Raw genomic sequence first — 27,851 nt, forward strand, 5'->3', positions numbered from 1 at the left:
GGTTGGTGAAAGGGCTGGAGGGAGGCAGCATGTCTGGCCTTGCAGTAATAGGCCTTGGGTTACTGCTGGTAATCCTGTCTTCCTCTTGTGAGATTAGAGGAGGTCAGAACATGTGGCCTCCTTGCCGTTTTTGCAATGAGACAAAGTCTCATCATCCAATTAATAGAGTACTAAAATATAAAGAGCCTTAAAAGTCTGAAGAGTGACCCATTTTTTTCCTTAGGTAATCAAGAAATATTCTTTTGTATTTTTAAAATTTTAATCAGAGTAATGAATTATGAAATATTTTAAGAAAAAATTTCTCATAGGGCTGTACAGAATTGATTAGAGAAGAAAGAAACAAGAATATTACAAAGTTGGCCATCATAATAGCTTTGAAATAAGAATGGAACAGTGATGGTAGTAGAAAAGGTGTGAAAGGGGCTGGTATGAGACACCTTTACTAATACAACTAGGAGATCTTAGTAATTGATTTACATTCTGGCTTCTATACTTGCTGTGTGATTGAGAGCAATTATTTAACATCTCTGTGCCTTAGTATTCTCATCTACCAGATGGGGATAGTAATGATTTCAATTGCATGAATTTCATGTAAGGATCAAATAAATTAATATTTGTAAAGTGCTAAGGACAGAGTCTGACAGGACAGGGAAAACTTATAGGTATTAGTTATCATTATTGTTTCTGACAGAATAGTATTACCTAGATGACTACTGTTAGGAACACTAAATGAGACAATTATATATAATCAAAAACCAAACCAAACTCACTGTCATCAAGTCAATTCTGACTCATACCTACCCTAGAAGGCACAGTACAACTGCCTCATAGGGTTTCTAAAGCTGTAATCTTACGGAAGCAGACTACCACACCTTTCTCCTGCAAAGCATGTTGGTTTCTAATTGTTGACCTTTTGGTTAGCAAACAAGTGCTTTAGCCACTAGGCAACAGGGCTCCTTATATAAAAAGAGCCTAAAACACTGCTGTGGTATGTAGAAGACAATGAATAAACCCAGTTACATCTATATGTAGTTATGGCTGCTCATGCACGTTGAGAACAGTATGATATGGAATATTCAACTATAAGTACTCTGTGGACATTTAAAAATGTATAACTAGATCTTAAAGGGAAGATATAGATTTTATAGGAGCTCTGGTATCATAGTGCCTAAGGCACTTGACTGCTAACCAGAAGGCTGGCGATTCAAATCCACCAACCACTCCTTGGAAGGAAGGTTGGGCAACCTAATTCTGTAGAGATAACTGCCTCAGAAACCCAAGGAGTGGTCACTATGAGTAGGACAACAACATAGATTTTATAATCATACTCACAGAATAAATAGCTGAAGTTGTGGGAACAGATTAAATATATAATTACAGTTAGAGAATCAAATAACCCTTGGAACTGAACTACAGGAACTGATATTTACATATAATTACATGGCTGAATAAATCCTTTCCCCCACACCTTCCCCAATTTACTAAATCTGTACTTTAAATTCATCTTCTTTGTTACTTACCTGGACAACAATCTCTAAGGTATCCAAAATGATTAGGTTTGCTTCAGTTGCCAGGTTTCCATCAATCAGTGCTTCATGTTCAATCTCTGCTCTTGACCTAATACAAAATATAAGAAATTACATTTATCTTAAAAATATGCAATAGCTCTACAATAAAGACTTTTTAAAAAATGCATAGAAATGAAAAACCTTGAAGGCATTTTCAGTATCTGCCTACACAAAAGAGTATAATAAGGAAAAGGCAACATTTTAAATATTACAAAATGTTTTATTTTATTCATAATTTTTCACATACCAATTCATATTTTCTTACCCTATTGCAATAGCACAATGCCACAAAAGTTAAGCTTTCAAGCAGAGATGCAGCAAACACAGAAAAACATCTTGTTTCATCTTGAATGGCATTGATACTAGGTGGTGCGATGTGAATTTTTATTTAGGGATGCTTCAGATAAAGAAACATTCAAAATGCTTACTATTCATTTTATCATTTCAAGGATTTTTGATGTATTCATTCCAAAAATGTTTTATACTCTCAGGAAATAGTTTAACTTTTCAGTAAGAGTCTGACTGGAATCACTCATTACAAACAAAACAACTGGATGTGATAACATGCTTTATTTGAATACTGCTATTTATAAATTTTGTTGTTGTTGTTAGGTGCAGTCCAGTCATCTCCAACTCACAGCAACCCTATGCACAGCAGAACAAAACACTACCCAGTCCTGTGCTAGCCTCATGATCCTTGCTTTACCTAAGCCCATCGTTGCAGCCACTGTGTCAATCTACCTCGTTGAGGGCCTTCCTCTCCTTCTTCCTCCACTTTACCAAGCATGGTATCCTTCTCCAGGGAATGGTTCTTTCTGGCAACATGACCAAAGTAGGTGAGATGAAGTCTGGCCATTCGCACTTCCAAGGAGCAGTCTGACTGCACTTCGGCCAAGACAGATTTGTTAGTCTTTTTAGCAGACCATGGTACTCCTAGCATTCTTCTTCAACACCACAACTCAAAAGCATCAACTCTTCTTCGGTCTTCTTGTTCACTGTCCAGCTCTCACATTCATAAGATGGGAATGTAAATACCACGGCTTGGGTTAGGTGCACTTTAGTCTTCAAGGAGACATCTTTGCTCCTCAGCACTTGAAAGAGGTCTTTGGCAGCAGATTTGCCCAATGTGATACGTCGTCTGATGTCTTGACTGCTGCTTCCATTAATGTTGGTTGTAGAACCAAGTAATATGAAATCTTTGACAACTTCAATCTTTTCTCCATTTATTGTGAAACTGTTTATTGGACCAGCTGTGAGGATTTCTGTTTCTTTATATTCAGGTATAATCCATACTGCCTGCAGACTGTAGTCTTTAATCTTTACCAGTAAGTGCTTCAAGTCATCCTCACTTTCAGCAAGCAAAGTTGTGTCATCTGCATATCGCAGGTTGTTAATGAGTCTTTCTCCATTCCTGATGGCACGTTCTTTTTCATATAATCCAGCTTTCTTGGATTATTTGCTCAGCACACAAGTTGAATAAGTATGGTGAAAAGATACAACCTTGACGCACTCCCTACTTATAAAAGTATTCTTTAATTACAATGAAAGATGTAAGAATAACTATATATGAGTTGGGCAATCTACTTCTATAGTGATACCCCCTCAGAAACCCAAAGAAGGGTCATTAGGAGTTAGATCCGACTCAACGGCAGTGTGTGTGTGTTTTCGCTACTCTCTGTACAAGAACAAGTTTCAGAGTCTCTTCTGACATCTATTTTGGTCTTTTCTTCCTTTCCTGTCTTTTTAATGACCTTTTGCTTTCTTCAAGGATGATGTTTTGATATCGTCCCAATATCATCATCTGGTTTTCAATCAGTGGTGTTCAATGTGTCAAATCTATTCTTCAGATGGTCTCTAAATTCAGTATATAGTATATAATCAAGGTCATATTTTGACTCTTGTGGACATGTTTTAATTGTTTTCAGCTTCATCTTGAACTTGTATATGAGCAACTGATGGTCTGTTCCAGTCAGTTCCTGGCCTTGTTCTGGCTGAAGACAGTGAGCTTATCCATCGCCTCTTTCCACAGATGTAGTCAATCTGATTCCTGTGTACTCCATCTGGTGAAGTCCATATATACAGCCACTGTTTATGCTGTTGAAAGAAAGTATTTGCCATGAATAAGTTGTTGGTTTTGCAAAATTCTATCATGTAACATCCAGCATCATTTCTATCACCAAGGCCGTATTTTAAAACTACTGGTGATTCCTCTTCACTTCCAACTTTTGCATTCCAATCATCAGTAATAATCCTGATTGCATGTTTCCTCAATTTCAGACTGCATAAGTTGGTAAAAATCTTCAATTTCCTTGTGTTTGGCTTTGGTGGTTGGTGCATAAATTTGAATAATAGTCATATTAAGCGGTCTTCCTTGTACGCATATGGATATTATCCTATCAATGACAGCACTGTACTTCATGATAGATATTGAAATATTCTTTGTGATGATGAATGCCATTCCTCTTCATCATTCCCAGCATAGTGGTTCATATGGCTGTATGATTCAAAATCACCAAAACCAGTCCATTTTAGCTCACTAATACCTACGATATCGATCTTTACGCATTCTATTTCATTTTTGACAACTTCCAATTTCCTAGATTCATACTTCACACATTCCATGTGCCGATTATTAATGGATGTTTGCAGCTGTTTCTTCCCATTTTGAGGCTTGTCACATCAGCAAATGGAGGTCCCAAAAGCTTTAGTCCTTCTGTATCTTTAAGATCTACTCTACTCTGAGGAGGCAGCTTTTCCCTAGTCCCATTTTGAGTGCCTTCCAACCTTAGGGGCTCATTTTCTGGCATTATATTGGACACAGTTTCAGGGCTATTCCTAAAGTTTTCAAACAGCATTTCAATGTTATTCAGAATGTTTTCACTGGTCAATTTTTTGAGAAATGGATGGCTCCTTACTTCTTCTGAGTCTGTCTTACTCAGGAAGCTCCTCTGAAACCTGTCCACCATGGGTGACCCTGCTGGTACTTAAAATACCAGTGGTACAGCCTCCAGCCTCAAAGCAATACACAAGCCACTACAGTCCAACAAACTGACAGACAACGTATGACACTAGGCAAATCTAATGCAAAAGATGTCTTTAAAGTGCTGAAGAGTAAAGATGTCTCTTTGAAGACCTAAGGTGCACCTAACCCAAGCCATGGTATTTTCAATCGCCTCATATGCTAACCAGAAGACAGGCGGTTCAAACCCACCAGCCACTCCTCGGAAGGAAGGTTGGGCAATCTACTTCCATAGTGAGACTGCCTCGGAAACCCAAGGAAGGGTCGCTGTGAGTCAGGTCCAACTCAAGAGCACATAACAACAACACAACAACATATGCATGTGAAAGTTGGACAATGAATAAGGAAGACTGAAGAAGAGTTGACACTTTTGAGTTGTGGTGTTGGCAAAGAACACTGAAAGTACCATGGACTGCCAGAAGAACAAACTGATGTGTCCTGAAAGAAGTGCTACCTGAAGGCTCCTTGGATGTGAGAATGGCCAGACTTCGTCTCACCTACTTTGGTCATGTGGTCAGAAGGGACTATTCCCTGGAAAAGGATATCATGTAAAGTGGAGGTTCAACTGAAAAGGTGAAGGCCCTCTATGAGATGGACTGACACAGTGGCTGCAACAATGGCCTCAGGTATAGCAAGGATTCTGAGGCTGGCACAGGACTGGGCAGTGTTTCGTTCTGCTGTACACAGAATTGATATGAGTCGGAGCCAACTTGACAGCACCTAACAACAACAACATATATATTTGTGGGTAAACTTGTTTTTGTAGCAATAAATATATAAAAACCATAAAATCAAAGTGAAAGTACTAAAACATTAAATGATACCTTTCAAAACTCTTAGATCTGTAAGTCTCTGGTCTTTATTACCACCACAACAGAGAATACTTTATGAATTTACATGTACACATAAAATTTAAGGGTAAAACACAATAGAGTTATCAGAAGTAATTTAGAAAAGAAGAAAACAGAGGACTTCAAACTTTAATACTTAAAATTTCTAGTGAGATTTTTTAAAGAAATATAAAAATAACTAGTTTAAAAAAAAAAATAAGGAAAACACCAGAGTATTCCTCAAAACTTAGGAAGACAACCCCAGAGAAGATGGTGTGTGGATGCAAAACAAAAGCAATGTAATAATAGTGTAGTGCCTGGGTGCTCTGTGATTTCTAGAAAATAAACAATTGAAGTGGTGAGATTCAGATAGACAGAGGAAAGGAAGAAAGCACTCATGCAAAGCTTAAGAATTTTAATATATTTATATTATATTCAGCATATGCTAATTCCAAACTCTCATCTATATGGTACAGTGTCTCGCTTCCCTCTCCACTGTCTCTCACAGGGCCTTGTTTCCTTGTGTTTTATGAGTAAAGATGTCTTAAAGTTTATCTTCTGAGGCTTGGGCTGAAGACAATTCTCAGATAGGACAAGATTGATGAGTTCTCTGGCATGTGAGATGCTCTGTGCTGAAACTAAGAAAGTCCTAGACAAACCAGAATGAACTGGTCACTTCTGTGTCAAATTAAAGTTTCTCAGGCCAGCCAGGCTATTGCAGGCTAACTTGTGATTACAGACTCTGAAGAGAAAAATTTTAGCTCCTCTCGTGAATGCCAAATTTCAGCCCATGAAACTTTACTTGCAGTCACCAAGGCAATGGGAAGGCTTTATTTCTACTTCCTCTTACACTAAAAGTATAGTAGCTCTTTAGAGTGTCGGATTGAAGCAAGGGCAAAAAGTAGTTTCCAATTAGCATCCTCAATTTGGCAGGAACTAGGCTTTGTTTCTTATTCCTTCTGCTTTGCCATGCCTTGAGCAATTTCACCCTGCTCAGCAAAATCCCTCAGTGTAAAAAAATAGTGCCTGTTCCACTTACTTCTCAGGAATCCTACCTTCACTTTATTTTGGTCCTACTAGCATTCCTTATTTTATTGCCAGGTCATTGATGAATTTAAGAGAAATTGTTTATATTTTGGCCATCATTTTTGGTTGTTTTGGCAGTAGGGTCAGTGTACTTACTTTGCCTTGGGGCTAGAAACAAAGCATCTGTATTGTTCTCCCCTTTCCCTCCAAGAAAGTAATATTAGTTTTCTAACTATGTATTCCTTGAAATATTTCGTTTAGTGTGATACCAAAATGTGTTCAGAAAACAGTTGCTGAATACATTTTCCAAGGGGATTTGTTGGGGGAAATGTGCTTTAAAATACACCAATTTGCTTTATTATGCTACAATGAGAAACTATTTCGTAACATCTTTTTTAATCTAAAATTTAAAATTTAAATATAAGCACTTTGTCTTCTAAGATTTTCATGTCTCATATACATAAATTAACACTAAAATTAATCACTTTCTTGTTGCATTTGACCCAACAAGCCTATCTATCACATCAAATATAAAGTTATATTACTTGTCAAGCTTCTCTGTGTTTTGACGCCAGTGAGTCATATCTTTCCTCCACCTCAGATTTTCTTGACTTCCAAAGGCACTTCCAGATGGGCTTCTCTCTGTCAAGTACATTTCAAAAACAAGTCAAATGTTTTTATTTCAGTTGGACCATATATATGTATATTTGAAGATATATACGAAATACTACACAATGCCACTTTTTTTATACAGTCATTTTACTCTAAAGTACAATACAATACAACAGCAATAGTACTGAGCCAGATGTGAAGAAACATGGAGAGCTGTGATATAATACAAGTAATTATAAATTGGAAGTCAAAAGATCCTGACTCTGCCACTTATTACAGAATTTGGGGCAAGTTTTTCACTTTTTTTAGTTTCAATTTCTTTATTTAACAGCAGAATAATTATTCAGGAGATTTCAGTAAAAGTTATGACCTAAATAAATGTTCTTTTCTAACTTTAACACAAGGTTGTTGTGTATAATAAATGAATTTTAAAAAACAACCAAAACACTAAGGGAAATTGTAAATTGTATATAACACACAGGAAAAAAAGTTACTCCACTCATTCTTTCAAAGGCAAGTCTGTGTCTTACTCATTTTTAAATCTCAAATATTTACATATACATATAAAAGATATTTAAATAAATCATCACTACAATAATGCCAATTGGAAAAAAAAATGATTACAAAATATTCATGCATATATACACTCATATTTTAAGGCAACAAACATAGCGTCAGAATGTTTCATGTACAAAGATGACTAAGTATGCCCTTGACTTTAAGAAACCCTCAGCAACAATATATTATTTGTATGTCACTTCAGAATTTACAGGAGCTCTGGTGGCATAGTGCCTAAGGCATCTGACTGCTAACTAGAAGGCTGGCGGTTTAAACCTACCAGTCACTCCTCAGAAGGAAGGTTGGGCAATCTATTTCCGTTGTGATACTGCCTCGGAAACCCAAGGAGGGGTCGCTATGAGTCAGATCTGACTCAAGGGCAGTGAGTTTGTTTTTTTTTGGTTTGTTGTTGTTATGTGCCATCAAGTCAGACCCAACTCACAGTGACCCCTCCTTGGGTTTCCAAGGCGGTATCACTACGGACATAGATTGCCCAACCTTCCTTCCGAGGAGTGGCTGGTGGGTTTGAACAGCTTCCACATACAGTTGTTGTTGTTGTTGTTGTTATTATGTGCCATCCACATACACAGTTACCATGAAAAAGATGGTATCAGTTAGCTATGCTAGCTTTTAAATTCTCATAAAAATCACAAACAGATGAGGAAAAGGAAGGTGGGGAGAATAAGCGATTTGGCCAAAGGTATACAGGTAGCAGGCTTGAGATCGGGACCAGGACATAAAATGCTATTATACTCTTTTGGTATTTGAGTTTGATGGTCTTTGCCTTGAATCTCAAAATGCAAATTAGAATACACTAGGGAGCTCTGGTAGTGTAGTGGTTAAGGCACTTGACTGCTAACCAGAAGGCTGGAGGTTCAAACCCACCAGCCACTCCTCGGAAGGAAGATGGGGCAATCTACTTCAGTAGTGATACTGCCTTGGAAACCCAAGGAGGGGTCGCTATGAGTCGGGTCTGACTCGATGGCACATAACAACAACAACAACAACAAAGAGTAAAAAGAGATGCTACTAAAATTTACACAAGGGCAACAGGCATAAAATGAGACTATTCAGAGCAAAGCAGGAAAAATGTTCATCATATTTAAAGTAGAATTCTACCTTGAATTCCTACTTTGGATATTCCAAAGTTACATTTAAAACACTTTTTTTAAAAGTGTAAATTTTATCATTAAAGGCTTGTGACAATGATAATCACAATGTCACAGTTCAAGGAAATATGAAAGATTCTCACTAGACAGGGAAGATATTGTGTACATACCAAGCTGTCCTCGGCTTCGGCGCACCATTTCTTGCCTAGCTCCTATGCTCCCAAGAATAGCTTCTTCAAGCTTTGCTCTCATGTCTTTCGATTTCTTAAAGGTCAAACTATTCATTCTTTCAAACACTTTCTTTCCCTAAAATTAAAACATTAGAAAAGAAGAGGCATTGAGGGAATTTTCTTCTTCCTTTTCCAAATTATGTTTCATTTCTGATTCTTCTTTAAATGGCATAATGATCACTTACTTTGTACTCAAAGCAAGATACACAGAGATAAAGCAAATCTAATAGCCGGTTTAGCTGAAGGACTGAGAGATCTGTAAACCATTTCTGTAGAACCGTCTCATCTGCATTCTTGAGAACCCAAAGGAGACAGATCAAAAGGCTTCGACTTGATTCTGCTGAAAAGGTAGTATGCTGTCTGCCACTCTAAAAATAAATAGCAGTAGAATGAGAAACATTGACCAATGACCAGTTTTTGATTTTTTTTTTTTTTTTTGGTTGTTAATTGTTTTCTTCTAAAACAAGAAAAAAAAAACTGCTTAAAACTATGAAATTTTTTAAAAAGGCCTTTGATCTAGACAATGAAATTTATTGAACCTTGGCAACAGAGGATTGTTTTAATCTATGGCAGGGCTAATAGCAAAAACTATGGCCATCTAGTTGATTCTGACTTATGGTGACTCTATTAGACAGAGTAGAACTACCTCCCATCCCCGGTTTTCAAGGCTGTAAATCTTTATAGAAGCAAACGGCTACATATATCTCCCATAGACTGGCTTGTGGGTTCAAACGGCTGACCTTTTGGCTACCAACCCAATGCTTTAACCATAGTGCCACCAGAGCTCCTTTGCAGGACTGATAGCAGACAATAAATACATGTTAAATAGAATACACAAAGGCAAACACTAAAAGGTTCTACTATTTTAAGATATCAAGTCTAGTGAAAACAAAGTAGAGAAAGCAACTGACCCACATAAATCAAATCAAAGTGGGGTAAGAACAGAAAGTAACAACATAATAATGTTTAATGGGGTTAGAGAACTACTGTTTCATATCAAGGACCAGGGAAAAATCCTAGGTCAAATGTAAGTAAAAGTGGCCTTTAAGAAACAAAGTTGAAATGCTATTGTCAATATTTATTCTGTATTTATAATATGGGAAATATAAATGAAAAACTAATAATAAGCATATTTATTACTGTTCATTGGACATTTACAGTTATCATGCTAAGCACATTACATATATTATTTCATTTAATTCTCCAAAAATATTATGAATCAAGTTGTACCATTTAAATTTTACAAGATGATAATAATGACAACTATGATTATGATGAGAAAAAATTTTCTAATGTGCTAGACAGACACTATGTTAACCACTATATATTATTTAACTCTCACAACAATTTTATGAGACATTATTAACTATTATTATTTCTAGTTTCTAGACAAGAAAACTGAAGGCTAGAGAGTATTATATTATTTGCCTAAAATCATTAAAAGATTTTAGTCCAAGCTTACTATAGTCCAAAACCTATGCTCTTTACCATTCTACTACATTTAATATTTGGTTAATAAATATACTAACTAGAGCAGCCTGGGTAGCACAAGCAGTTTATGACTGGCTGATAACCAAGAGGTTGGCAGTTTGAACACATCCAGTGGCTCTGCAGAAGAAACACCTGGCGATGTGCTTCCATAAAGATTAAATATGGAACAGTCCTATTTTATAACACATGGGGTTGCCATGAGTCACAGGTCAACTTGACAGCAGCTAACAACATCAACAAATAGACAAAATAATAGGAAGAAAATAATGGAGGGGATGTTGATTGGAAAAATGGAGGAAAGCTGAACATGGTTAACTACTGAAGTCCCCTCACTCTTCCCTCTATCCTGGATGACAATAATGATAGTAGTTAATACTTAAATAATGCTTACTCTTGTGCTGAGCATGATATCCTTCTCCAGGGACTGGTCTCTTCTGACAACATGACCAAATCACATGAGATGAAGTCTAGCCATTCTCTAAGGAGAATTTCAGCTGCACTTCTTCCACACAAATTTATTCATTCGTCTGGCAGTCCTTACATTTTCAGTATTCTTTGCCAATATTAAAATTCAAAGGCATCAGTTCTTCTTGTCTTCCTTATACACTTACATATGAAGCAACTGAAAATAACATGACTTGGATCATGTTACATATTCCTTATTCACTTCCTTATTCACATACACATGAAGCAACTGAAAAATAACATAACTTGGTTTAGGTGCATCTTAGTCTTCAAAGTAACATCTTTGTTCTTTAACAATTTAATGAGGTCTTTTGCAGCAGATATGCCCAGCTGTCTGCTGCTTCCATGGGTGTTGATTATGGATCCAAGTAAAATGAAATCTTTGACAGTTTCAATCTTTTCTCCATTTATTGTGAAGGTGCTTATTGGTCCAGTTGTGAGGATTTTTTATTTATGTTGATGTGTCATTCACACTGAAGACTGTAGTCTTCAGTCTTCATGAGTAAGTGCTTCAAGTCATCGGCACTCTCAGCAAGCATGGCTGTGCCATCTGCATATCACAGGTTGTTAATGAGTCTTCCTCCAATCCTGATGTCATGTTCTTCTTCATATAGTCCAGCTTCTTGGATTATTTGCTCAGCATACAGATTGGATAAATATGGTAAATGGATACAACCCTGACGTGAGCCCTTCCTGATTCAACTATGCAGTGTTCCTAGGCTCTGTTTGAACAACTGCCTCTTGGTTTATGTAAAGGTTCCTCATGAGCACAATTAATTCTGGAATTCCCCTTCTTCACAATGTTATCCATAATTTGTTATGATCCACACAATCAAGTGCCTTGCATAGTTAATACTATACAGATAAACATCTTTCTGGCTCTTTGCTTTCAAGATCAATCTGACATCAGCAATATATCTCTTACTCCACATCCTCTTCTGAATCCAGCTTGCATTCCTGCAAGTGCCCTGTCAATATACTCCTGCAACCGTTTTTGGATTTTCTTCAGCAAACTTTAACTCGCTTGTGATATTAATGATATTGTTTGACAATTTCCACATTCTGTTGGATTACCTCTCATTAAAATGGGCACAAATATCGATCTCTTCAGTCGGTTTGCCAGGTAGCTGTCGTCCAAATTTCCTGCCATAAACTAGTAATGGCCTCGAGTGCTGCATACATTTGTTGAACTATCTCAATGGGTATTCCATAAATTCCTGGAGCTTTGTTTTTTTTTGCCAATTCCTTCAGTGCAGCTTGGCCTTCTTCCTTCAATAACACTGGTTCTTCATATGCTACCTCCTGAAATGGCTGAATGTCAACCAATTCATTTTGGTACAGTGACTCTGTGTATTCCTTCCACCTTCTTTTGCTGCTTCCTGTATTGTTCAATATTTTGCCCATAGAATCCTTCAATATTGCAATTCGAGGCTTGAGTTTTTTCTTCAGTTCTTTCAGCTTGAGAAATGCCAAGCATGTTCGTATCTTTCGGGTTTCTAAGTCCAGGTCTTTGCATGATTCATTATAATACTTTATCTTCTTGAGCTACCCTCTGAAATCTTCTGTTCTGCTCCTTTATGTCATCATTTCTTCCTTTAACTTTAGCCACTCTCTGTTCAACAGCAAGTTTCATTGTGTCTTCTGACATTCATTTTGGTCTATTCTTCCTTTCCCATCTTTTTAATGACCTTTTTCTTTCTTCATGTATAACGTTCTTGATATTATCCCACAACTCGTCTGGTCTTCAGTCACTGGTGTTTACTGCATCAAATCTATTCTTCAGATGGTCTCTAAATTCAGGTGGAATATACTCAAGGTCATATTTTGGTTCTGATGGACTTGGCATGAGACAGAGCCAAAAGAGCTTTATAACACTTGCCTGAGTGGGGTGAGCAGTTTAGAGGCCAGGCCGGGAGGCTGTCCTGATCAAAGAATTGTATCATGAATGTTCTTGAATGTGAATTGTAACCTGCTACTTCCCTAATAAATCCCATAAGCATGAGTATTGTCTGTGAGTTCTGTGTGGCCATTGCAACAAATTATCAAGCCCAGAGGAGTAGCAGAGAGTACCACAGGAAGGATGGTTGGTGTCAGAGATGGCAAAAAGGTTGGAGGGTGGTGGCATGTGTGACTTCCACCTCATGGGAATCAACTTTGGACTGTTGCTGTTGCTCCTTCTCTCTCCAGCTCATGAAGTTAGAGGAGGTCAGAGGATGCTGCTTCCACAATTGTAATGCACAATTTAATCTGAGACCTCAATATATGCTACGCACACACATACACACACACACTTACAGGCAGATTTTAGGATAGATTTAAAATCTTAGAATGGAAAAATTATTCTTAAGTAAGATACAGAAACTACTAACTATAAAGGAAAATATTATTATATTTAACTACTTTAAAATAAGACATTTTGATCACCAAATTTAGCATTAGTTGTGTTAAAAAGCAAACCACAAAGAAGGGAGATATTTGGACCACTTATAACTGAAAATGGAATTGATCCAGAATATATGAAGAACACTTACAAATCATTTTTTAAAAAGAAAATGAAACCCAATGGAAAATGGGCAAAAAACTCAAGACACTTCAAAAGAGACAATCTAAATGGCCAACACAGTACCAAAAAAAAAAAAAAGTACTCATCCTCATAAACCATCAAAAGAATAAAAGCTAAAAGAAGAAAGAACTATAAATTACCAGAGTAACAAAAATTTTAAAAAAATCTAACAATTACAAATGCTGATGAACATATGAAGGAATGGGAAGTCTCATACTGCAGATGGAAGTATAAACTGAGACAAACCTTTGGAAAAATATTGGGCTATATCTGGTATAGATGATACATATAGTGTGTGACATAGGAAATTCCACAAATAAAATTGTTTATACCCATCATGTAAAAAAATTCTATAGGATTATTTGTAATAACCAAAGATCAAAAATCAACTCATTTGTCTATCAATAGAATGGGTGAATAAGACTTTAGATAGACAATATAATTCATACAGCAATGAAAATCAGTGAAGTATGGTTAGATATCAAATCATGAATGAAAATTAAGATCATAAGGTAAAACTAAATTATAATGTTTAGGAATACAGACCAAAAAACCAAACCCACTGCCATTGAATTGATTCAGATTCACAGAAACCCTTTAGGACAGAGTATAACTGTCTTCCAAGGGCTTCCAAGGCTGTAAATCTATACAGAAGCAGACTGCCTCATCTTTCTCCTGGGAGTGGTGGCTGGTAGGTTCAAACTGCTGACATTTGGGTTAGCAGCCAAGGCTGGCAATTCAAATCTACCAGCCACTCCTTGGAAGGAAGACTGGGCAATCTACTTCCATAGAGATACCGTGTTGGAAACCCAAGGAGGGGTCACTATGAGTCCAATCAACTCGATGGCAGTGAGTTTAGTTTGATGTTAAACAAATATTTTTACCACAATTTTTTTTTAAGTGAAAAGACAACCCACAGAATTTAAGAAAATATTTGCAAATCACATCTCATAAAGAATTTGATCCAGAATAAAAAAGAACTTATAATTTTATAAATAAGACAAGCAAGCCAATTAATTAATGCGAAAGACTTGAATATAGCAAAGATCACATAAAAATATGCTCAACATCATTAGTAATAAAGGAAATGTACATAAAAATCACAATCACAAAAACGTATCACTTTGCACCCATTGCTGTTATTGTTGCCATCAAGTCAATTCATACTAATAACAAAACCATGTATGCAATGTACAAATGCTCTACAGGGTTTCCAAGACTGACTTTTCAGAAACAGATCACCAGGCTTGTCTTCTGAGATACTTCTAGATGAGATACTTCGAGTGCTTAACTGTTTGCACCATCCAGGGATTTCTTTACAACCACTCAAAGACAATGTCATTGAGTTGATTCCGACTAACAGCGACCCTGATTTCCTTTCCAAGGTGTAAGTAGATTGCCCCATCTTCCTTCCACGGAGTGGCTGGTGGATTTGAACTACCAACCTTCTGGTTAGCAGTCAAATGTCTTAGGCACCATGCCACCTTAGCTCCTTTTACAACTACTACAATGGCTGCAATCAAAAAGAAAGAGATAACAAGTTGGGGATATTGTGGAGAAACAGAAATGCTTATTCACCGCTGGTAGGAATGTACAGCCACTTTGTAAAAGAGTTTTGGCAGTTTCTCAAAATATAAACACAGAGCTACCATACAATGCAGCAGATCCATTGTTAGACACGTAGACCTAGGAGAAATGAAAACATACGTCCACAAAGATTTGTGTACAACTGCTTATAGCAGCATTATTCATAACAGCCAAAAAGTAGAAGAGACCCATATGTCTATCAACTGAGGAATCAATTTAAAAAAAAAAAAAAGTGGTACATCCATACAATGAAATAAAAAGGAGTAAGGAATGAAGTACTGATTCATGTTACAACATGGGTGAACCTCAAAAACATTATGGTAAGTGAAAGAAACCAGACACAAAAGATCACAAACCATATAATTTCATCAAATCCATGACAGACAGAAAACAGATTAGTTGCTGACTAGATCTAAGGGTGAAAGAAAATGGAGAGTGACTACAAATGGGCATAAGGGTTCCTTAAGCAGTGATGAAAATTAGATTGTGGTGATGCTATGAAATCTGTAAATATATTAAAAACTACTTAATTTTAGACTTAAAACATCTTAAAACTATTTTAAGTTGTAAAGTAGAGAGCTTCTATAACTATTACTGCCTTTTTCCAAAAGAAAGTCATTTAAAACTTTTTGATCTTATTTTGCTTTAGACATTTTACTTCTTCCCTGCCTTCACACTCTTTCCTCTTTAAGGGAGGAAAAATACAGGAACAGAATAAAATTGATATTTTTTTGAAACATGAAAAGTATAAATATTCAGATTGTGGAAAAAAAAAAAAAAAAAAGTCAATTGCTAAACAACCAAACTCTGCTATGACACTATTAAGGCAAAGAAATAACTTCGCACAGGACAGTTACTATCAGTGCAAGGAGTTCCTTTAAATGGCCTTTTTCCTTAGTTTTTTGGAAAAACTGCTTGTGAGATTTTTTTTCCCTTTGCCCTAGTTCTTTGGAGAAGCAACTTGGCAGGGAGGGTTTGAAGCTCCCAGGTTTGGTAATTTTGTACAAAGAATTCCTCAGGTTGATTTGACATTTCCTGGGTAAGATGTGAACAGCTTGATGGTTTGATACTTTTGTCTTATAATTAACGAGACCTCGGTTAATTAATATCTCAGGGTAACTGAGGATAGGATGAACTCTGGTCTGGTAAGGAAGACCCCACTTTGTAACTAATGAGAATCACCACATAGAAAAGCTGAAATACAGGTTTCAGAGAAGCCTCCCGAATGAGAAAGAGCTGCTGGCTAAGAACTGGGCCGGCAGAGAAGCAGAGCCATGTGGGAGCAGAGTGATCCTAAAACAGCTACACTGGCTACAAGCTGGGACAGTTAGCAGTGGAGAGGCCAATGACAGAGAGGCTTGACAAGAGAAGGGCCTGATGACAGACGGCAACTAAATTAGCTGTTCACTGGTTGGTAGCTGAGCCAGTTAGCAGTGGAGAAGTTGATAGCAAAAGCTGACATAGCAATGAGCTGATGATAGAGAGGCCTGATGACAGACAGCAGTTAAGAGAGCTGAGCAAGCTACTACAGTGCTTTGGGCCAGGGCAGTTAGCAGTGGACAGGCCAACAGCAGAGAGGCCAACAGTAGACTGCCTGACAGTAGAGCATCCAATATAGAGAGAGGCCTGACAGCAAAGAGCTGTGCTAGGAGAGAAGCAGCTAAAAGACCTCAGTTAGCTGCTACACTGGCTATGAGCTAAGCCAGTTAGTTGCAGGGAGGCCAATAGCAGAGAAGCCAATAGTGGAGAGCAGCTGAGAGAGCTGTCCAGGTCAGAAACTGTCCTGTACTAAAAAAGGGAGGATTATGCTCTTCACCTGGGGACCTTTCCAGACCTTACCTGTGATTCCTGATTCTGATTCCAAGTTGTTTCTATTATTTCCACGTTAACCCTTATCCTAACAATCCTGTCATTTGTCTAACAAAGCACATAAATGTGAATATGGTTTTTGAGTTCTATGTGTCTGTTGCAATGAAATATCAAACCCAGCAGAGCAGTAGAGAGTGGCGTGGGAGGATTGCTGGTGTCAGACATAATGGAGAAGTGAGAAAACAGGGATATATTTGCCTTCCACCTCGCAGGAACCAGCTTTGTGCTGATCCCGACTTTTATACCTCATGAATTTAGACAACTGATCATTCTGTACTACAGGTATTATTATTGGAACCTTAGATGTTTCAAAAAAAAAACAAACAAAAAAAAACCCTCAGTATTTTGCATCAGCTAACAGTAAGCTCTGGTAGTATAGTTCCTAAGGCACTTGACTGCTAACCAGAAGGCTGGCGGTTCACACCCACCAGCCACTCCTTGGAAGGAAGGTTGGGCAATCTACTTCTGTAGTGATACCACCTCGGAAACCCAAGGAGGGGTCACTGTGAGTCGGGTCCGACTCAACAGCACATAACGACAACAACAACAGTAATCTTAGTTATTTAAGGGCACATCCTTGTAAATATTTGTATTTTCACAGAAAATTCCTGTAAAAGTATTGTTTTTACCGTTGATGTGAGGAGGAAACTGCCAGGCCTTGTTAACTGAGGGACTGATGTTCCTGCAATCGCCATGGCAACTGTCTGGCTTATCATGCTTCCGCTCTCACTTTCATAATCGTCAGTGGCTATACAAATTGGCCTTCCTCGTTGATTATGAGTCTCTGGAGAAAAATAATTTAGAAGAATTAATACAAAATTTCAGGTTAGCTCAACTAACAATTATTGAGCATGCAATTCCCCTTCCTATTCTCTATTATTCTTGAAAAAAAAAAATCTGTTAATATGTATTATTAATCATTAAATTGACTTCTTTTAAACAATATTTTTAGTATGTTAAACATTAACTCATTCCTATAGTGTTAATGGGAGCTCTGGTAGCGTAGTGCTTAAGGCACTTGACTGCTAACCAGAAGGCTGGAGGTTCAAACCCACCAGCCATTCCTCGGAAGGCAGATGGGGCAATCTACTTCCATAGTGATACTGCCTCGGAAACCCAAGGAGGGGTCGCTGTGAGTCGGGTCCGACTCGATGGTACATAACAACAACATAGTGTTAATTTCTAATTTTATACAGAACTCTGTCTTGATGGTAAAAAATAATATAATGATATAAACATTTCTGTCTCCAGGTAAGGAAACCCATTTCATGATCCAAATACTGGGAAAACTACTCAATTATCAATTCCTCAGAATCAAAGAGTTGGTTATCTTTGTATTACCAGCACTTATCAAGAGTTCTAAACATTATTAGGTACTCAGTAAATGTTTGTTTTTGTTTTTATTAAACTAAAAGTTTAAAATAAATAAAAGTAATAAAATAAATAAAAGTGATAAATAAAAGTAATTTATCAGGTTAAATAGTAGTTTAAATGCAACCTATAGTATTTTACTTCAATGAAAGAATTTAAGGAAAATTTAAATATGCAAAGCAAAAGCCATAAAACATAAGTACTAGTTTTCATAAAGCAACATAACATAATATTGGGCTTTCATTTGAAAATCTTTCTTGAATATGGTAAATACCTGTAAAATCATACAGCTGAGGTACAGTTTCCATGATAATACCAATAAGAGGTAGATACAACATGGCCACTCGGGCCTTTATCTGAGGGTCAGAATACCGTGGGTCTGAGTCATGACTGGATAGTAAATTGTGTACCATATTGATGACTTTCTTATGCAATCCAAATAGACTATTTTAAAAGAAGAAGATGTAGTGAGGTCAGAAAGATTAGTTACTATCTTAAAAACAAACAGTGTCATGAAACTGAATCGATTTTGTGCAACTTAACTTTTTGACATATTTGCATATATTTGTATAAAACATCTCATTTTAAAATTAATGAACATCTCTCTGTATAAAAACAAGAAATTAAAAAAAGTAAATGCTATACAAATTCACTTGAATAATCTGAATAGTTTTACATTAGCTCCTTATTTGTGTATTTGAATATTCAGAACTTATGACCACTTATATTTTATAGCAAAAAACAGCAAAACTTAAACAGTAATAAATTTTATTTAATTAAATCAGATCTTTTCACATATACCAAAAATGCATTTGTATTTCTTTATTCTCAAAGAACACTCCTTTCCCTAATGGATTATGTAGTCCACAGGCTAAGGCCGCCCTTGACTCTGAACTTCTTTGTTCATATATCTCACTTGGGTCCTTGTAACTTTTCAGAACTACCATATGCCCTCAGTTTCAACTGGGTTAATACATTAGCAAGGGTCACTCCTACCTTCACACTTTTCATTGTTGTTATTGTTGTGTTGCCTCTCAGAGTAAAGGCAATCTGACTGCAAAGCATTCTAATTAAAAATTCATCTATTCCAATTTAAACTGGCTCTTAATGTTATACCCAGCAACCTTTTCAGACTTTTATTCTCACAATCAATTTTAGTAGAAGACTTTACCTACTTTACCTCCAACTTTCACTGGATGAGAAAGGCCATTCTGAATTTGTTCTGGTCAGATCTAACACATCTGCATTTTTATATCTACCCCACCATCTTGCCTATTTTGTCTCAAAAAAGTTGCACCTCCTCTCAGAAGATAACTTCTCCAAGTGTTCAGTGAACTTCATCTTTCTTAAAAATCCTCAGTGTCTGCCTCCCTAATATCTTCCCTCCTTTCTTCAATAAACCTTTCCTATCTTGAAAAATAGGAGCTCTGGTAGCATAGTGCCTAAGGCACTTGACTGCTAACCAGAAGGCTGGCGGATCAAACCCCCCAGCCACTCCATGGAAGGAAGGTTGGGCAATCTACTTCCGTAGTGAAACTGCTTCGGAAAGCCAAGGAGGGGTCGCTATGAGTCAGGTCCGACTCGACGGCACATAACAACAACAACATCTTGAAAATACATCTTTACGTGAACCTACACTTTGTTCTAGCTTATATATTATTTCTCTCAACAATAAGTTATTATTCTACTTCTTCAGGAATAAACTTCAAATGTACACTCTATACCCAGGGTTTCCATTTACTTCCTCAATATTTCTTCCTAGGAAAAAAAAAGTGATATGTCACTGTGCTTAGAGACATAGCTGATTTACATTCAGGCGCAAGTTCCTGATCTTGCTGTATTCTGTAACTAACAACCCACGGATTGATACCAGTCACTGAACCATATTTAAATCCATCCAGCAACCTGGCATTGTTCTGGTTACTGCTGTAGTGCAGGAGAGGCAGATGAGCTGTATCTGTCCAAAGGAAAGATTTATATTGCATGCTTGGGAAGAGGGTTTTATCTTCCCTTTTTCTTGTTAGACATGAACAGTAAGCATTTAATCTTGATTTCCAGTAGCAGTCTTACAGTCATGAGAGCAAAACATTCAACCAAAAACATCCTGATAATACAAGTAAAAATACTGGAACTATAGATATAAATGACTGAGAAATATCAATTGTTAAAGAAAGTTAGTATGTTTTAGAGACATTGTTTTCAGACTGTTGTTGTTTTTAAAACAATGGATTCTTTTATTTTCCAAATGACACCTTATTCAGTATGGCAAAATATGAAAGTGATGGGAGGTCAAGAGCTTATCCACTTATTTTGCCCTCCTCATGCTCCAATCTGTGCACCTTTGTATCCCATATGAAAGCACCTCTCAAAATCCTACAGCTTTGGAGTATGAAAACTAATTCTTTAAAATAAACTCCTAATTTGGCAAGTCATCATTACGAAAAGATACATTTTTTTATTTGCTAAAGATTTGGTCTTTCACAATTTATTGAGCATTGACCATGTCCCAGACATCTTAAGAACTTAATCTCTTTTGCTCATTCAACAAATATAGCAGAACACTTTTATAAAACTTGTACTATGATATCTCTTTCTTTGTTTTAGTGGAGTTCTTACATGAAGTTAAACTGTATTATGAACTCATAATGATTCTATATAAGAAAATTTAGAGAAAAGTAATTATTACCCAAGCAAGTTATGGTCAGATAGATTTCTGAAAACACTTACTAAGATAGACATACCCCTATATACCAATGTTCATTCATTACAGTACTATCACATATCCAAAAGGTAGAAAGAACCTAAATGTCCAGCAACAGATGACTGCGTCAGCAAAATGTGATAAATACATACAATGAAATAATACTCAGCCATAAACAGAAATGAAGTCTTGATACATGCCCCAATATGGATGAAACTTGAAAATACCATGATAAGTGAATAAATCAGTCATAAGAGGAAATATAGTATGATCTCACTTACATGAAACAGTCAAATACACAGAAACCAAAACTTATTAGTGGTTACTAATAAGGAGTGGTAGAAAGGGGGAAAGGGAAAGTTATTGCTTAGGGGGCACTGAATTTCTCTTAATTGTGGTAGACTAATTTGGAAAAGTATATTGATAATGATTGCACAAAATGAAAAATGTAATCCATGTCACTGAATTATACATGTTAAAATTACTGAATTGGCAAATTTTTGTTATATATAATTTTACCACAATTAAAATAATAATAATAATAATGTACTCCATAGGAATGCTAGCCAACCATACATCAATATATTTCTGTAAATTCCATTCTTCACAATACACCCTTTTCTTATTAAATCAATTTCCAAAACTATTCTAAAAGTATACAACCCTTTGGGAGCAAGCTGTTGGACCTATGGGCTCGGGACCATGGTCGCAGGGAACATCAAGCTCAATTGGCATAACATACTATGCAAAAATATTCTTCTACATTCTACTTCGGTGAGTAGCAACTGTCTTAAAAACTTGCAAGCTGCCATCTAGATGCAACAATGAGTCTCTCCTCATCAAGAGCAAAGAATGAAAAAAAAAAAAAAAAACAAAGACACATGGAAACAATGAGTCCAGGGGACTAGTGAACCAAGTGAATCTCAGCCTATATGAACATGAGACCAGAACTAGATAGTGCCCAGCTACCACTGTCAACCACTCAGAAAATCAATGTAGGAGATCCTGGATAGAGTGGGAGAACAATGTGGAACATAACTCAAAATCATAACAAAGACCAGGTTTACTGGTCTGATGTGCCTAATGGACCCTTGAAACTATGTCCCCTAGTTGCCCTTCATGTCTGGAATTGAACTCATTCCCATGGCTTCCAGCCAAACAGACAGAATAGAGAGTGAATATTTATATCAGGTAGAAAAGAAAGACAGTATATGTACAGGGCCAGTAATGTATAGGAAAGAAGGACACAGGGAAGAGGTAACTATGGGGAGGAAGTGGGAAGAAAGATGCTACACTGTGGGGAATTGCAGTGAATGTCATGAAACAAAATGTGTATGAACAGCAGTATGGAAAATAAATTTGCTCTGTAAACTTTCACCCAAATCACAATAAAAATTTAAAAACAACAACTATACAACCCTTTGGAAGTTCTTAAAATTTAAGGATATTTGTTTATAGGACAAATTTTGAAATAAAATATAACATATTATGATGGCAAATGATAAATTTTCCTCCTAAATCAAATGGAGTATTCTGTTTACTCAACTGAAAAACTTCTATTGTTTATAACTAATCTGAGTGTCTTATCTATTAATATGCACTATGATTTTATATTCTATTAAGAAGGAAAAGAGTCCTGATGGTGCAGTGGCTAAGTATTTGGCTGCTAACCAAAAGATAAGTAGTTCAAACACACCAACTGCTCTGTGGGAGAAATGTGTGGCAGTTTGTTTCTGTGGATTACAGCCTTGGAAATCCTATGAGGCGGTGAAACCCTGTCCAATAGGGTCACTATGAGTTGGAATTGACTTGACAGCAGTGGGTTTGGTTTTGCTTTATTAAAAAGGAAAGAAAATGTTGCCAGATAAACCATGATACACTTCAAATGCAGAGATGATAAAATTAAAAAAAAAAAAAAAAAAGTCTTTCTTAATTAAAATCAATAAATAGAGAAAATAACATGGGTACTGAATTTAGTTAATCTAGAAGTAGGAAAAAAGTTGGAAAGAGTATTCTTTTGATTCTTAGGAGGTATACATGGAAAACTTGTCTTATTGTTCAAAATCAAATTGATTCTCTACAAGGCAAAAACTGGTCTACTCACCCTTCAGCATCAGGGTCTAAAATGACAGCAAGCTCAGTTAAAACAAGTCCTGCCAAATAATGCTGTTGGCGGAAAGGTACAGACAATTCAAACATATTTGCAATCTTCTGGTCTTGCACATTTGTGGAAAATCCAGAACTCTGTTGTGAAATGGGATGGAAAAAAAAAAAACCCTATAATTAATTGTGCAATAAAATATCTCACCAACAAAGACCATTACAACAGGTGAAGTAGAAGGATTATCTAAAAGTGAGATAAACTTTACCTAAGGGTAGTTTCTTTAATATTACTATCACGAACATTGGGGAAAGTAACTGTTCTTACTCTTGGCATAAGAAACTATGATGAAATAACACTTCTAATTATTTTCAGTTTCCCTTCTCATACTGAACCTTTTCCATCTATTTTGTCCTTTATTTAGTCATTTAATGTTTCCATATCATACTCTGAAGAAGAAAAAAAAAAGGCAATTAAGTCCAAATGACAAACTTAGATGATCACTGCAGAGTGCAAGAGAAATATTTATAGTTAAGTCTATTGGTTTCCAGAGAAATTCCAAATACCAATAAAATTATCTTTTAAAGAACAAGCACTCTCTAGAAAATTACAATCATCTGAAGTCTACTCACTAATTGAGTTTTGATGAATTGTTTAATACTGCAAAATAGCATCCCCCAAAGGATACTTCAAGGTAAGCGTGTCTTCAACTTCATCCCCTTCTGATCTATATTCGGGACCAACTAAATATATGGGGTTTCTTAGAAAACCAACAATACATACCAAATTTTCTATAGAGAACTCATCTTTCTAATACATATATACAATTTCTCCACTACACCTGGCCCCAAAAAAGAAGGCTATCACTACCATCTATTGTTACTGTTGTTATGTACCGTTGAGTCGATTTCAACTCATAGCAACCCCTCTTTGTGTTTCCGAGGCAGTATCACTACGGAAGTAGACTGCCCAATCTTCCTTCTGAGGAGTGGCTGGTGGGTTTGAACTGCCAGCCTTCTGGTTAGCAGTCAAATGCCTCAGGAACTATGCCACCAAAACTCCTTACCATCTATCAGGATCTAAAATTATGTAGGTAGATAAGAGTGAGCAAAAAGATAATGAAAGAAATTCTATGGGAATGAGATGTTCAGTAGAGAGTTAACCAAAAGAACCAAACTCACTGCCAGTGAATGAATTCTGACTCATAGGACCCCCACTGGGTTTCTGAGGCAGTAAATCTTTATGGAAGTAGATTGCCCAGTCTACTTTCTGCAGAGTGGCTGGTGCGTTTGAGCTGCCAACCTTCTGGTTAGGAGTCAGATGCCTAAAGGCACTACGCCTCCAGACCTCCTAAACAAATGTGTTTCATTAATGGTTTACAAACCCTACCTATGATTAATTTGTCCTTGAGTGAGTAGCTCAATCTTTGACAGTGGGTAGGGGAAGACAGTAAAAGGCCAGCCTCCTGTATTATTATCCATTTTATACACACACACACACACACACACACATGCATTAAGAGGTTAATAGATTGTTTGTCTCTGCAATAATGTAGCGAAGTGTTTCACTAGGAAGGAAGAAAACCCAGGTTTCTCTGTTACTAAAAATCACCAAATCCATCAATCACAATCTGTATGAGAAGATTAAGAATTATTACAATAACATTACAATAACACTTTCTTAATCTTTAGGCAAACTACTAGTTGTTGAAGTCAAGTGCCATGCAATGAAAACCTATAAATATCTATCTGATTTCCTTTGGAGCAGCCCTGATAGCACAAGAGTTAAGTGCTCAGCTGCTAAATGAAAGGTATATGGTTCATACACACCAGAGGCTCGATGGAAGAAAAGAGCTGGTGATCTTCTCCTGTAAAAATTACAGCCTAGGAAACCTTATGGGCCAGTTCTCTGTCATAATGCATGGCTATGAGTTGGAATTGACTTGACAGCACACAACAACAACTGTAAAGTTTCCTTCGAGTTTTCCAGACAGAACAGTAAAAGCAGGGCTTTGTTAGGCCTGCCTTACAATTTGACTTCTCTCTGCTCATTTACCTTCATTCTTCTTCCCATCAGATATTGATCCCAGAAAAACATGCACCCTTAACTCTAGCTCAGTATCTACTTTCAGGGAACCCAATTTGTGAAAGTATCTAAATAAGGAAGCCTATATAGGTGAATTTACTCACATGTGCATGAATTTGTGAGATAAACATAGTAATTAAGAGCTCAAGTTCTACAATGGAGCCACCATGTACCTTGATTCAAAGTCTAGCTCTGCTGCTTTTTACAGTGTGAACTAAGGTAACATACTGACCTGTGTTTCAGTTTTTCCATCTGTAAAATAGGATAATATCAGACCTCAGGAGCCCTGGTGGTGCTCACCCACCACTCCATAGGAGAAAGATGAGGCAGTTTGCTTCTGTAAAGATTACAGCTTTGGAAACTATATAGGCAATTCTGCTCTGTCCTACAAGGTCTATATGAGTCAAAATTGACTCCACAGGAAGAGGTTTGGTTTAATAGAATTACTCCAAGGATCAAATCAGTGAATAATTAAGAAACACCTAGAACTGAGCCTGTCGTCCAGCTATTATTCACACATATACATGCACTGCCGAAGAGTCGGATCTGACTCACAGTGACCCCTCCTTGGGTTTCCGAGGTGGTGTCACTACAGAAGTAGACTGCCCAACCTTCCTTCCGAGGAGCGACTGGTGGGTTTGAACCACCAGTCTTCTGGTTAGCAGTCAAATGCCTTAGGCACTACGCCACCAGAGCTCCCAGCTATTCAGTAAGTATTAATTATGTTTTTCCAAACTAAAAACAAACAAACTCACTGCTGTTGAGTCAATTCAGACTCATAGTGACCCCTCCTTGGGTTTCTGAGGCAGTATCACTATGGAAGTAGATTATCCAACCTTCCTTCCAAGGAGTGGCTGGTGGATTTGAACCACCCAGCCTTCTGATTAGCAGTCAAATGCCTTAGGCGCTATCTTTTCCAGTGCTTAAAAACCTTTTTCACAAATATGGACTTAAATAACAAAACATAATACATACATACATATATATATATATATATATTTACACACACACACACACACACACACACACACATGAGCTCTGGTGGCATAGTGGACAAGGCATTTGGTTACTAACCAGAAGATCAGCAGTTTAAAGCCACCAGCCACTCCACAGAAGGAAGATAGGGCGATCTACTTCTGTAAAGATTTACAGCTTTGGAAACTAAATGGGGGTTGGTATGAGTTGGAAATGATTCAATGGCAGTAAGTTTGGTTTGTTTGGTGTGCATATATTGGTGTGTGTATGTATGTGTATGTGTGTATATATATGTGTGTGTGTGTATGTGTGCTTATGTGTGTGTATGTGTGTGTGTCTAAGAAGGAGCTCTGGTAGCATAGTGCCTAAGGCACTTGACTGCTAACCAGAAGACTGGAAGTTCAAACCCACCAGCCACTCCTCAGAAGAAAGGTGGGGCAATCTACTTCCTTAGTGATACTGCCTCAGCAACCCAAGGAGGGGTCATTATGAGTCAGGTCTGACTCGACGGCACATAACAACAACAACAATAACATATGTAAGTAAGTATGTGATCATACCCTTTGCATACCTGAGATGTCGCAGAAGAAACAGAAGGTGATGGAGATGCAGGTGGAGTAAGTAGACTGCAGGGTAAATTTAATGTAACATAGTGCTCATGGCTGCAGATGATTCGCAGGAAATCCAACCTCAAAGACACCAAGACACTTGGATTTGGTAATGAATAAAGCTTTGAAGATACCTAGTAAGTATTGCATAAATAAAAGAACATCAAATGAATTATGTATCTATCTCTCTCTCTATACATATATCAATTCTCCAGTACTAATACCAGAATATTCTCCAATATTAATACCAGAAAAAAGTATTGAAGAATTAAAAATGCTTATTCAGTGGGAAGTTTTGGGTTTTATGCTTTATATAACAATATCAACTTTTTCCAGTTATTGCTAAGATTACAAAATCAAAACCACAATATTTACTGTAAAAATCCATTTGCTTAACCTAAAAGCCATATTCTTATGTTTCCAGTATCTCATTAATATTTCTACTTTTCTAAGATGTAGTTTTGAGGGAACACTTACTCCACCAAAATAACTTCAAATCATTTCTTAAAAGAAATTCACCATTCTTTCCATAGCACCTTACGTTTACCTGTATTTTAAACTTTGTCTGTTTTCCCAATTACACCATAAGCTACTTGAGGAGACAATACTATAAAGTGACTTAACAGCTTTAGTATCTCTAGGGTCCAACACAATGTCTGGCAAATTTAGGAGGTCACTGTTTAAAGAATAAAGACAGGACAAGTTTTGGGAAATTTGGGAGAAAAGTAAAAACAATACATAGTGTTGCTAATATTTGCAAGTAGGTCAGTACCCATGTGTAGTTTTAAACTCCTGTAACTATTAAAAGAAACAAATAATAAAGGCATCCAATAGAATAGATATTCAAAATTCTAAATATTAAACTGCCAAATAGCATTCTAGACCAGTAGTTCCTAAAACCAATCTGGATCAGCTGGGAGGTGCTTTATAAGCACTACTCACTCTCACTCTCATCAACCACTAAGATTCTAACTCATCAGTAATTCTGGATAGGACCCAGAGATCTGTATTTTAATAGCTCTCATGGTAATTCTGGAATGATTATATAGCGCACTACCCAAGTAGCCCATCGGAACCAATAAC

General features: G+C 36.8%; 1 protein-coding gene across 1 annotated transcript in view; it reads right to left on the minus strand.

Annotated features, from left to right (window-relative positions):
• Positions 1-27,851, minus strand: part of DOCK7 (dedicator of cytokinesis 7) — a 281,812-nt gene that overhangs the window by 65,400 nt on the left and 188,561 nt on the right. Inside the window, exons 28-35 of the mRNA XM_007959115.2 lie at positions 26,732-26,902; positions 23,104-23,243; positions 18,573-18,742; positions 17,557-17,711; positions 9,138-9,320; positions 8,893-9,028; positions 6,989-7,085; positions 1,521-1,617 (exon numbers count right to left, since the gene is read on the minus strand). Coding sequence (XP_007957306.2) covers positions 1,521-1,617; positions 6,989-7,085; positions 8,893-9,028; positions 9,138-9,320; positions 17,557-17,711; positions 18,573-18,742; positions 23,104-23,243; positions 26,732-26,902 — 1,149 coding nt within the window. The remainder of the gene's footprint in view (positions 1-1,520; positions 1,618-6,988; positions 7,086-8,892; positions 9,029-9,137; positions 9,321-17,556; positions 17,712-18,572; positions 18,743-23,103; positions 23,244-26,731; positions 26,903-27,851) is intronic.

The sequence above is a fragment of the Orycteropus afer genome, unplaced genomic scaffold (genome assembly GCF_000298275.1).
Source record: "Orycteropus afer afer isolate SDZICR_OR568_19922 unplaced genomic scaffold, OryAfe1.0 scaffold00016, whole genome shotgun sequence".
Lineage (NCBI taxonomy): Eukaryota > Metazoa > Chordata > Mammalia > Tubulidentata > Orycteropodidae > Orycteropus > Orycteropus afer.